At 33.8% G+C, this 13,391-nt stretch overlaps 1 protein-coding gene across 14 annotated transcripts in view; it reads left to right on the top strand.

Moving 5' to 3' along the window:
* CHD9 (chromodomain helicase DNA binding protein 9) overlaps positions 1-13,391 on the top strand; it is a 244,096-nt gene that overhangs the window by 114,951 nt on the left and 115,754 nt on the right. For 11 of the 14 annotated variants that reach the window (XM_073795587.1, XM_019932510.3, XM_019932504.3 and 8 more), the window contains one exon: positions 11,989-12,320. In XM_073795587.1, coding sequence (XP_073651688.1) covers positions 11,989-12,320 — 332 coding nt within the window. Of the gene's footprint in view, positions 1-10,552; positions 10,823-10,999; positions 11,184-11,988; positions 12,321-13,391 lie in introns of those variants that run through there. The other 3 variants (XM_033845481.2, XM_019932517.3, XM_019932518.3) reach the window with 2 other exon arrangements.

Below are 13,391 nucleotides of genomic sequence, written 5' to 3'. Positions count from 1 at the left end.
ATTTCCATGGAGTAGTCTCCAGATGTATAGCGTAGTTGGTGCAAATGTTATCCAGTAGGGAAACTTCTTATTAAGATATAAAACCCAGTATGTTGGTCTTTGTGCTTTGTTGCTTTATCTCTCTAGGCTGCTGAGAATAATTTGATTCATCTTTCATCACATCTTTACATTGCTAGTTCTTTCTTTTCATGCAGATTTCAGTGTAAGTGGCCTCCTCAGTTAGACTTTCATTGAGTCCATTTTAAAATAGTCACCCTATCACTTTTAATCACGTCATCCTATTTTCATTCTCTGCATAGCCATTACCCTTACCTGATGGGTTTGTTGTTTTTTTCCTTCTTGTTTATCTCCTTCTCTAAAATGTTAGCTCCATTAAAGCAGGGACTTTGTCTTGTTTACTGTTTTATTCCCAGTACTTATAACAATCTGTCTGGCAGGTAGTATGTACTCAAATAATAAGTCTTGAATGAGTGATCTAGTTTGTATTCCTCTTAAACCCAAAACAGAATACATTTCTTTTGGTGAGACTAGAGTATACTGTAATTATCACCTCCCTTGTTCCTTATGACCACATTTCTGTTTGTGCAATGTAAGATTGCATTTGTTTTTTGGCAAGCTCATTACACCATACACTCATTTAGTTTACAGTGAGCTAAAATTCCCTGGTATTTTTCACATGAGCTGCTGTTAAGGCATGTACTTTTTTTTTTTTAAGTAGGTAGGAGTGTGTGTGTGTGTGTGTGTGTGTCCACGCCTGCACACAAGAATACCCATTTATAGATTCAGCCTCATAAGATTTTTTTTTTAATCAGCATTTTTGTGTATGATCTAAGAGGGATGCTAATTAAGAACTAATGGTAGGGTTGCTGAAGAGATTTTAAGCTCAAGTGAAAGGCTAGTAGGAACCCAGAAGATTGACCAGATGGCACCAGTTCACAAATTTAAACTGAAAATATTCATTTGGAGCAGTTTAGCACAAGCTGAGGAAGTAGATTCTGTTGTACAAATTTTGGAAGAGCTCAGTTGACATGCGTAGGTTTGCCTCTTCCTATCCTTAAAAAAAATGTAGCATGACTTCCCCCAGGTGCATACCCACCATTGGAGTTACACCCTCCTTAACTCATTGTGGACTTCCCAGCACTATTGTTACAGGTCAGTGCCCCTCTCATATTCTTCTTAAATCTGTCTTTTGTATTCTACTTTTTGAAATCTGTAAGGCTGCACCCAGTATTTTTAGATACACTACATTTGTTGTTAGAATCATTTCTTATTGAATTGTTGGAATTTTATTTTTGAGTCCTGACTTGTTGAACTATATTTCCTGAGTTTATTGATCTGTCTATGCTTTTGTAAGTTTCAGGCCATATGATGATATTTTTTTTCTTTAACTTCAAAAGGCGTACATTTATTGACACACAGCTACTATGCCTAGACCTGTCATGGACACCAAAAGGTCATGTTTCATTTTTTCATGTAATTCCCATCATTTCTACTTCCACAAATAACTTTTTTTCTTATGGTCAGAGTTACATCCAGAGATGCAGTGACTCTCATTACTTCCTTTGCATTCTGCAAGATGAAATTTTTTTTTTAAGCATTTATTTTTTCAACCAATTTTTTTTTTTTTTTGTAGATGTTGGGGGTAGGAGTTTATTAATTAATTAATTTTTGCTGTGTTGCGTCTTTGTTTCTGTGCGAGGGCTTTCTCTAGTTGTGGCAAGCGGGGGCCACTCTTCATTGTGGTGCGCGGGCCTCTCACCATTGCGGCCTCTCTTATTGCGGAGCACAGGCTCCAGACGCGCAGGCTCAGTAGTTGTGGCTCACGGGCCTAGTCGCTCCGCGGCACATGGGATCCTCCCAGACCAGGGCTCGAACCCGTGTCCCCTGCATTAGCAGGCAGATTGACAACCACTGCGCCACCAGGGAAGCCCCAAGATGAAATTTTAATATGATGAAATTAAGTATATTTTGTGATTTCTAAAACGCTTTTGACTTTTTATATATAGATACTTTTCAGCATTTGATTTTCTTTTGCCTAAAACTGTAAATCAAGTTCAAATACCTTATTTTAAATTTTTTCCTTATTGCAAATGTATTTATGTTAGCCTTCCCTTAACATCATTTTTATTTATGTTAGTAATTACTTGAGTGTTCAAATAGTTTTTTATATATAATCTCAGAATTCTGAAAATTAAAATTGATTTTTCATAATGCATTGTATACAAAAAAACAGTGTCTTTCAACAGAACCAACTCTCAATCTCCCCTTTAAAAGACTTGAAAGAGGTTTTTTCCTTTGTATTTGTTTTATTAATACGTTTGGAAACATTGCGAAAAGAATTTAGAATATGATGGTTAGCGTTGTCCACCGAATTATGCAACTGTTTGGTTAATTTGCTTACACTGTTGCCCTTCTACTCTATCAGGTCTTCTCAAGACTTTAAGAGTGTATTTCACCTATTGGTTTTGTCACACTGTCACTGCCACACTCCAGTCTCTCTCTTAATCTGGAGAAAATGGATAATAGCAACTCTTTCATCTGCAGTTAGGAATAATTAATATTTGATTAATTTTAATAATTTGATTAATAGGAATATTGTGAAGTCAAATTTAAAAATACACCAGAAATTGTGAAAACTTTTGTGAAGGAAAATGGTTTTTGAATTAACATATTCAAGAAGTCTTTAAAAAAATTTTTTTCCCCTAAGAAGCATTTTAGAAAAGGTGCTATGGGAAGTTCATATTATTTACCAAGGTGATATTTATATATAATATTTTAATTTTTTTATTGGTGGTGTGATAATTTTGAATTGTTATATGGAAGATGCTTTAAATTTTCTACTTGTGATAAAACTCACTCTCTAGCTTTTCTTTCTCTCTCATATGTTCAAGCAGTCTACTGACTTCTTTTCTATAGCCAATAAACATACTCAAGTTTCTAATTCCACGGTAGCCTGCCATTTTCCCTTCATTTATTTAGGAAAAATGTTTAACACTGTATCTCCTTCCTTTCTTCCAATTTACTTCTTAATCTACTATAATATGGCTTCCGCCTCAACCACTCCGTTAAACTATTCTTACCATGAACCTGGAATATCTTACAGTGCCAGAAAGTAAGGAAGTGTTCAAAATATGATGGTGGTAAACAAGGTTCAGGAACCAACTTGAAGGAGCTCTGTATGGTGAAAGCTGGGACAATTTGAATAACACATAATCATAGTATCAGATTATAACCCATAGAATAAAATAAATATCTGTGACTCTATACCAGTATCAGTAATTGAATGAATAAATGAATGACTGAATGAATAAATAAATAAGGAGAATAGGCAACTTTTGTTTATAGTAGAATTCCAGTAGAAAATGTGGAAGGAATGATGGAAATAAAAAATTTCCATTAGGTGAATAACCAAATAATAATTGTTATAGGCAGGAACCATCAATGCATGCTAAAATTACTAGGCAAATATATATGAGAACAAGATATTTGCATAGTCTGATAAGGTACTTGTTAATTATAAAAGGAGAAATTTATAGCAGAGAGTAATGGCAGACATTACTCTAACCAAAGGATCAAAGATAACAGTACCCAGCTTCCCTGGTGGCACAGTGGTTAGGAATCCACGTTCAAATGCAGGGGACACGGGTTTGAGCCCTGGTCCGGGAAGATCCCACATGCCACGGAGCAACTAAGCCCGTGCGCCACAACTACTGAGCCTGCGCTCTAGAGCCCGCGAGCCACAACTACTGAAGTCTGCGGGCCTAGAGTCGGTGCTCTGCAACAAGAGAAGCCACCTCAGTGAGAAGCCTGCACACGAGAACAAAGAGCAACCCCCGCTCGATGCAACTAGAGAAAGTCCGTGCACAGCAACGAAGACCCAACACAGCCAAAAATAAAATAAATTTTTTTCAAGATAACAGTACCAGTTATAAGACATACTGACATCATTGTATCCCCTGATATGATGATGCATAGAGGTGGGCACAATATCACATTACAGCAATAACAATAGTACCTAGCACTTTTGAGTATTTGTATGCCAGACACCGTACTAAGCACTTTACAAGCTTTATCTGTTAGGTCTCACAACAGCCCTAGAAGGTAGACACTATTATTATCTCCATTTTACAGATGATGAAACCCAGGGCTGGCTGAGTCCAAAGCCCTTTCCTTTAATCACAACATTATGCTGAGAACAGCTTTTAGTATCATTAGTAATTTATGGACTGATGAATTCAGTATATTTAATGTTGTCAGTAAGTAAGGAACTTCGTGAGATTTTGTGGTTTAATGTTTTTAAAATACACTTTTGATTTGTTTGGAAACAAAAGATGAAGTTTTGAAAATACAGCATTGAGAAAGCAACACAAACTAATATAAAATAGAAGGTTAAATATTACTTGTTTTTATATCATATATGGCCTTTTTGTAAATACAAAAGTTTCCATGAAGTATTTGGGTATTTTTATTGAAACCAGTTAGCAGCCCTAAATCTAAAAATCTGATCCTGTTACCTCTCTGTATGTAATCGCTTATTGATTCCCCCATTCACTTTAGCATAAAGTCCAGATATTTTAGCATAACTTATAACACTTGATAATCTGACCCATTACCTTTCTGTCTTTATTGCTTATCATTCTTCCACATGAATCCAGTTTTCTTGTCATGCCAAATTACCTGTTATACCCAGAATATAACGGTTTGAATTTCTTTATTATATAATATTTCAAGTGTACACAGAAGTAGAGTAGACATCACCCAGCTACGACAGCCATCAGTTTATAGGCAATTGTTTTTCATCTATACGACCCTCTGACTATCATACAGAGACTATATTAGTCCCTTCAGGGACTATTTTGAAACACACCTTAATCATATCACTTTATCTGTAAATATTTCAGATATCACTTTATCTGTAAATATTTCAATTTGTGTATCTAAAAGACAAAGGTTTTAGCTTTAAGACACAATTGCAAAATTAGTTTCACACTTAAAAAAATAACTGTAATTCCTTCATAATCAAATACCCAATCAAAGTTAAAGTTCCCTAGTATTAATAAATGTAGTCTTACAGACTTGTTCAGGTCTATGTCAAAACAAGGGCCATGTATTGCATTCATTTGATACGAATTTTAAGTGTGTGTCCTTTCTTTTTTCTGTTTTTTTTTTTTTTTTTTTGGCATTACATTTAGTCTTAAACCTCTTTTGATCTATGATTACCCTTCTTTGTTTTGTTTCTTATTGTTTCTTTGCTGAAGAAACAGTCATTTTTCTTTAGAATTTCCCACATTCTGGATTTTGCTGATTACATTCCCATGGTATCCTCTAGCATATTCTTCTCTCTCTGTATTTCCTGTAAGTCACATAATAAATGTTTATTTTTTAAAAAAACAACTTTTATGAATATCTACTATTTGCCTGAACTGCTATGTGGACGATTAAAATAGAGGGAATACTTTTAATAGTATTACCGTATCAGTGTAAAATTCAAGATTTAGAAAAAAGAAGGAATGTCATCATTAGCTAAAAGTGGAAACCTGGATACTAGTACAAGTCACAAAATGAAAATAAGCCTTTTAATTTGTGAACATGTGAGTTCACAAATGTGAAGAAAGTGAAATAAAATAATTGCTTCAGATACATCAAAAACTCTGAAAACAAATCTAAGGGTAAAACTCAGAGGATTTGACAGGTAATAATTTGGATCAGTTTTTCCTGCTTTTCTTCTCTTTAAAAGCAAGTCTTTATTGGTACCTTGTGGAAAAAAATGTTGTATACAATAAATGCAAAAGAAGTTACCACTAATGTTTGACACATATTACTAAAATTAACTACAAATTTGTTTTTAGAGGTTGGTTTAATTTGAATATTTAAAAAATATCATTATTGGAGTATAATTGCTTTACAATGGTGTGTTAGTTTCTGCTGTATAACAAAGTGAATCAGCTATACATACACATATATCCCCATATCTCCTCCCTCTTGCCTCTCCCTCCCACCCTCCCTATCCCACCCTTCTAGGTGGTCACAAAGCACCGAGCTGATCTCCCTGTGCTATGTGGCTGCTTCCCACTAGCTATCTAATTTGAATATTTAAGTACATAATTATATGATTCTTCCTAAAATAAAAATGTTAAAAACTAACATACTGGCTTACTATAAACAATTCAACAGAACTAAAATGCTTTCTAAGTTAGCTTTATAATATCAAATTACTCTCAGATATTTACTTTCCTTTTGATGGCAGATCTTTTTATTCTTTCCGCTTGGCTTCCATGACACCACTCTTTCCTGATGCTCATCTTACCATTTTTGTAGTTTCTTTTTGTTTTCCTTCTTTAATTCCTCTTCATTTGCTAGCTCTTTAGAACTTGGTGTTTTGGGTTTTCGCTAATGGTTCTCTTCTCTTATTCAGCATTGTCTCTCTAGGCAGTAAAACTCATTCTTGATCAAGGCTTGCTATCTCTATTCTGTTTTGTATTCTCTTCCATTGCAAGTTCCATTCACCTAGTCCCCCAGGTCTGAAGCCTGAGAGTCATCTCTCCTGAGAAAAGTTGGAAGATTTTTTTTAGCTATAATACAGTTTTATATATGTTGTTGAAAATTCTTTGTTCTTGTGTTTTATTATTACTAAGGAATTATATCTGTTTTATTATTTGAGACTTTTTATTCCTTCATATTGTTTTTAAAATGTGTGAAGTAGAACTTTAAATTTTTTATAATTTTCCCTAATAGTAGAACCTGTGCTCTATAGTAGATGTATGGTAGCCATGAGATCATTCTCCCCTTCTTTTTGAAAATTTATGATTTCCACTCAGGTCTACACACTGGTGATTCAAATTTTTTAATTATTTGTATGCAACTAAAATATTTGAAATGGATGAATTCCCCAGTGTGAGTGGGTAGGTATGTGGGAAAATTATTCCACCAAGAGGAGGAAGAACTGAGTCCCCACTCCTGTTTTAACACCTCTAATTTCTTACTCAAATCTCTGCTTCTTTCTCTCATGAAGGAAAAGAGGAGTAGTAACCATGGTATTAAAACTATCTAATTTTTAAGAGGTAGCATTCATACAGGTTAGGTACCACTCTTTTTCATTCTGTTATATTTCATTTCTTTAGTGCTGGTCTGAACCCACTAAATTTATATCATGACTTGTTATTAGATCATGACCTTTGGTTTGAAAAACACGCATACCATAAATCCTTGAGTTTCCCTAGTATTGAAATATGACATCCAGGGTCTTTCATATATTCTTCTAGTTGCTATCAAAATAATTGATATATCACATATGATACCATCTTTATGTTTTGCTGTGACTTGTTTTTCTTGTAAATATTTGGATATGTTATTAATATATGTGCCTTCTTTTCTTTCACTTTTTTTTTCTCATTTAGCATACAGGTCCTTGGGGCGCAAGGCCTTTGCCTTTATGTATTTATTTGTTTAAAGGTTTTTTTGATGTGGACCATTTTTAAAGTCTTTATTGAATTTGTTACAACATTGCTTCTGTTTTGTTTTGGTTTTTTGGCCATGAGGCATGTGGGATCTTAGCTCCTCGACCAGGCATTGAACCTGCACCCCCTGCATTGAAAGGGGGAGTCTTAACCGCTGGGCTGCCTGGGAAGTCCCTGCCTTTATTTTAAAAATTGAGTTTTGAAATTTTGACAAACCCTACAGAGAAATCACAAATGAAATACAAAGAAATTCTTTTACTTTGTAAAAAATTGGAGAGCAGATTGCAAACCGGATGTTCCATCACCCCAAATGACTTGATATATTTCCTACAGATAAGGATATTTTCCTACATCACTGTAATGTAACCATAACAAGTGGGAAATTAATACAGCAGGAGCTGTTGGGACTGAGAGGAAGAAAACAAAATAAAACACAAGTAGATTGGACAGAATTTGTTGACTGCTTATGTAGGTGAAAAAGAGAAAAATTGTAACATTGAGAAAAGTTACTTTTAACTACCTTTTTGTATGTTTGTGTCTGTGTAAATTGGGAAATCACCTACATTAAAAATGATTAGTTAGTTAACACCTCAGTGTTGATGTTTTGTGGGAATATAGAGTTAAAATACTATATCCTAAGAGTAGAAGAAATATTTGATCACAGAAATGTTTGATCACAAATATTTGGTTGTCTACTGTTAAGATTTATTGTTAAATAATTGGGATTTTTGAATCAAGTAATAGAATCTATTGAAAAGCTTTAAGGAGAAGTGAGATATTTTGGAAATCATCCTAGTTTCTGTGGATAGTATCAGTGAGTTAAGGGTATTCAAAGAAAACAGCAAGAGAATCCACATCTTATATTCCAGCCCTGACCTCTCCAAGGATCGAGTCCAAAATTTCCAGTTACTCAAAACTTTTCATTTCAAACTCAGTGTGGAAAGAATTAAACTTATGCACACATACATACCCTTTCTCAACATTTCTTTTATCTCCTCCTGTACCAGTACTTGGTCTAGAAAGCAAGTATTGACTCTTCCTGCTCTTCAGCCCAAACCCACCCATATCTAGTTGATTTCTACCTCTTGGAAAGGGCACTGAAAAAAACTAAATTTTGTTCTTGCTTCCTTACTAGTATCTCTGAGATTTTGAGAAAGTCATTTAATTTCTTTTGTGTTCAAATTAATCTCTGTAAGTTATGATATTTGAAACAAATATGGTATAATACAGTGGTTAAGAGCACGGTTTCCATTATGAGGCTCTCTGCCTCTTAATCCCTACCCCATCTTTCAGTAGCCATGTGATCTTGGGCAAGTTATTTCTCTATGCCTTAGTATCCTTAGCTATAAAATGAGGGTAACAGTAGTACATATCTCACAGGGTTGTTTTTAAGATTAATTGAGTTAATATACAGTTGACCCTTGAACAATGCCGGATTAGAGATTACTTGAAAGATCCAAGTATAATTTATAGTCAGTTTTCCATATATGTGATTCTTCCATATTTGTAGTTCTTGATTCCTCCATATCTGTGGTTCCACATCCTTGGATGAAACCAACTGTGAATTATGTAGCACTGTAATATTTATTATTGAAAGAAATCTGCATGTAAGTAGACCCACACAGTCCATGTTGTTCATGTATGTGTCATAATAGGAATAGTGCCTAGAACATAGTAGGGAATAAGTGTTAGCTATTATTATTATATTATGATTTTAAAAACTTACGTGCTTAGGTCTGTTCTGTCGTTTTGCAGTTCTGCTGTAAGAATATCTCTCCCATTTGTTACTCCTCTCCATTATCACTATTACCCTATTATTCAGGATTAAATTAATTATTACATGTAAAATGCTTAGAATAGTGCCTGTCACCTAATAAGCACTTGGTAAGTGTTAGCCCTTATTATTGGTTATTATGATTTTTATATAGATGACCTCCAGGTCAGTAAGATCCTTTTCTTGCATTAGTGGTCCTATGCCTTTAATTTCCTCTCCTGTTCTTTAGATTGGTCTTTCTAGGACACTGTTTATATAATGTTGCTCCATTTTGAGACCTTTGATGCCTGAAAGGAAAAAACTAAAAACAGGTTCTTTAATACAGATATCAGATGACTTGCCAAGACCAATTTTTTAAAAATGGTATTAATGAAAGAGGTAAACGTGAATTTTGAGGCAGTGAAAATTTTGTTTTAGGTACTTAAGGTCGTTGCTTACTAAAATAGTCTCAATATTTTATAGATGAAAAGTATAGGTATATAATGATCAAATTCAGGAGGACTTGCTACTTAGTTATTTTTAGCAAGGGACTAAAACTAAAATTTTATCTTAAAAACAACAGTTGAGTTGAAATAGAATGTGAGGAGTAAAGGTCAGGAATGTTTAGGAGTTTTTTTATGTTAGGAAAATAAATTAATGTATTTATTCAGGTTTAAGTAAGGCAATAATTTAACTACGGCTAGTTATTTTTTTATAGACAGCTCTTTTGTGTTCATTTCAAAATCTTAAGCTTTTTGGAATTTAAATGAAAATAGCTTCATTTCTCAATTTTAAAAATGACATTGTTAGCTTTTTGTTAGAAGAATAATAAGAGACCTTATCTAATTTCTTAAAGAGAAGTCACTTGTTATGGGTTCATTTGCATGACCTCCTCTTTAACCCTTTGCTCGTCTTCAGATGTGTTTATGTTTTAAATATTTTAGAGTATCACGGAGAAGAGTATTTTTCTCTGGTAGAAATTGCATTGGACTTTGTTTTTTAATATTGATAGCTACATAAAGCCGTTTAACTACAGTTTTCATTTTCAGATGATTTTTTTAAATCAGGTTTTTACGTATATTTTTTAAAACTTTACTACAGGAAATGGTAGAGTGAGAGTTAATGTGTTACACGGAGGGAAGAACAGTCCATTGGGGGTTAAATTGCAGAGTCTAATGGAATAATAACTGGTAGCACCATCTGCTGGCCTACTTCCTCAGAAGGAGTCAGTATTTTTAACGACATCTCTAATATTCATGCTGATGCATTTTGATGCTTTGTGCATTCATTTCTTTCTGTGCTTTGTTGGAATCTGGCTATCTGCTTACAGCTATTGAGGAAACTCAGCTTTTTAGGACGGGTTTACAGTCTTTTTCATATCTAAATAGAATGAACAGTGGATATAAACTTGCCAAGGCAGAAATGTGTTGATACATCACAATGTGTATTTGTGGAGGGTTGTGCATCTCTTGGTTGCAGCTTGCTAAATAGGCCATTTAGGAATCTTCTTTCAATGCTTTTTTCTTGAGCACTGCCTGGGGTGGTGAAAAAGCAGAGGGCAAGCCTTTGTCTGACGCCAAAAATGTCTTCAGTGAAGAGGCCAAGAGGAAGGGTAAGTGAAAGCCTGAATGAGTGGGAGGAGGAGGGGTTCTTTGGGCTAAAAGGCTAATGGGATTGAATAACCTTCCTTATTACTGGCTGCTGCTGCGGAGTCGTACTGCATCGCCATCTTGAGCTTGTTGCTGTTTTCTCGCGTCTTGGTTATTTGTTATAGCCTGTAGGCCTTAAGGTGGCATTTTAGTAAGTGATTCTAAGCCCTCCCTCCTTTCCCAGTGCTGTAGCACTGCTACGAAACCTTTGATGAGGCAGGTATAGAAAAGATATCCAGTGAAGCACACTGGAACCAGCATGAAAATGTGTTTGGAAATTCCTGGTGGTTTTTTCCCTTGCTGTAGTCAGAGGCATGTTTACGGGTAAGAACGTAACAAAACTGTGATCTAAGAATATGGGATGAATGCGTGTTTAAAGAGAATATTCTTTTTAAAATGCTGTTGATCTGCTTCCTGTGATATTGCTAAAATATTAATAATTTTAACGTAAAACTAGAACTTGTTTTTTTCCAGAATTGCTTGAGCAAAATATTATGATATAGAAAGAGAAAAAAAATCCTCATTTAACTCTTTCACAGAAAAACTAAAACTTTCTCTAATTTTAAGTATGGGAATGTCTGTTGACTAACTAGCTACATTGCTGCATAGATTGCACATTAAAATGATTTAAATGAATTCACGTTCTCATTCCACTTTCTTATAAAGCAGAGAGGCTTTGTTTTTCTAAAAATCATAATAAACTATGGGGAGTAGTCATTCTAAATTAAAATTGCTATTTAAAATTTATTAATAATTTTCAGAGTTCCGGAATGAAGAGGAAAGAAGAGACTTATTCCAAATGCCCAGAATATTTACATGACTAAATTTGAATTAGCTATATTTATAGGACAAAATTTGAATCAACTAATCAAGAATGCTATGAAAATATCAATGAATCTATATTATCCTCCTTTAACTTTCACTTTTAAAAGCAGTAGTTGAACTTTTTATTTTATACCTACACTAATTTCTAGATCAGCAAAATGTTTTAATTTTAAATTTGTTTGTAGCACTCATATTTGCTTATGTATTTTACTTCTTAAAGTTTAATTCTAAATTTTTGGTTATTTATGTTAATTGTTTAAATGTACTTTGGTATGTTGTATAAAAATTATTTTGATTTCTCTAGCCTCCATCTTCCAAGAAGAGTGATGGTCCTGGGACATATACTAAGTTGCAGAATACCCAGGTGAGGATCATGTCTGAGAAGAAGCAGAGAAAAAAGGTGGAATCAGAAAGCAAGCAAGAAAAGGCTAATCGTATAATATCAGAGGCCATAGCAAAAGCAAAGGAGCGTGGGGAACGCAATATTCCACGAGTAATGAGCCCTGAAAACTTTCCTAGTGCTTCAGTTGAAGGAAAAGAGGAAAAGAAAGGTAGAAGGATGAAATCTAAGCCAAAGGACAAAGAGAGCAAAAAAACAAAAACTTGTTCTAAGTTAAAAGAGAAGACAAAAATTGGGTAAGTTGGTTAAGAATTAAATCTTCTTCCTTTGAAGTTTTTGTAAAGTTCAGTCTGTCTAATCTACTTTTGATTTGCGTATGATGTGTTTACTCCCACTTTGGAGTTTTAAGTTGTTAGATACTGTGTGTATCTTACTGCCTTTTTGAATGAATTAGATAATATTCCAGAATTTACTAAATGTTACTAGTCTATGAACATACTTTTTTGTATATTAATGTTAGTAAAAGGAATTTAAAATAGGAGAACATTTTATATATAAAACAGGAAAAGGAAAAACAAAACAAAACCCATATTGCTGTGCCAGTTCCTAATGTACTTTCTTTATTAAAAAAATGCCTTGAAATTTTTTATAAGATTTCTTTACCTCTTAGTTGTACTTCACTGGGCACCTTATAGTTTGGAAACATGAAATACCATATTTTCTCATAAACCCACAACATTGAACTAAATGGAATGGCAAGAAAACTAAGACCATTTAAATCAACAATAAGCAGCTCTCGGCTCTTACAGACTTCCTCCCTTACAGTCTTTCTGATTTACTTTATGTAATAAAGAGGCCAGGTGAGGATTAATGCCCCAAGAGAATTATAAGGACAAAGAATTGCTTTAGGAGGGTATATTAATCCTAGGTATTTTTATTTGACTACATACCTAATACATTTTCAAAAAATAGAATATAATAAGTGTTATTATTTGTTTTATATGTATGTTTGTTTTGCATGCAAGGGTAAAAATAATCTAAGGCCAACATAGTTTAGAATCGGTTTTGCAGGAATATTTGGTTATTTTTGAAGGCTTTATATGAAATTTTAGATCAAGTATTTAATCTGTTTTAGGAAAAATTCCCTTATTATAAAAATCTTCATTTGCTTATAAAATTATTTATGTATTATACATATATTTAGAACTAACACAAATTTGTAAACAATTCACAGCATTTTCAATGCAGCCACCAAACTGAGTTATATCATTAGGTCCTGATGCCTTTCAGTCCAAACCATTAAATAACATGGGCTCTCTTGCTATAATGGGAAAATAATTAATATTATTGATTTTGCATTTCATTTG

This window comes from Tursiops truncatus, chromosome 19, assembly GCF_011762595.2.
Source record: "Tursiops truncatus isolate mTurTru1 chromosome 19, mTurTru1.mat.Y, whole genome shotgun sequence".
Classification (NCBI taxonomy): Eukaryota; Metazoa; Chordata; class Mammalia; order Artiodactyla; family Delphinidae; genus Tursiops; species Tursiops truncatus.
Note: the sequence above shows the minus strand (reverse complement) of the source record. Positions and strands in the feature narration are given on the sequence as shown.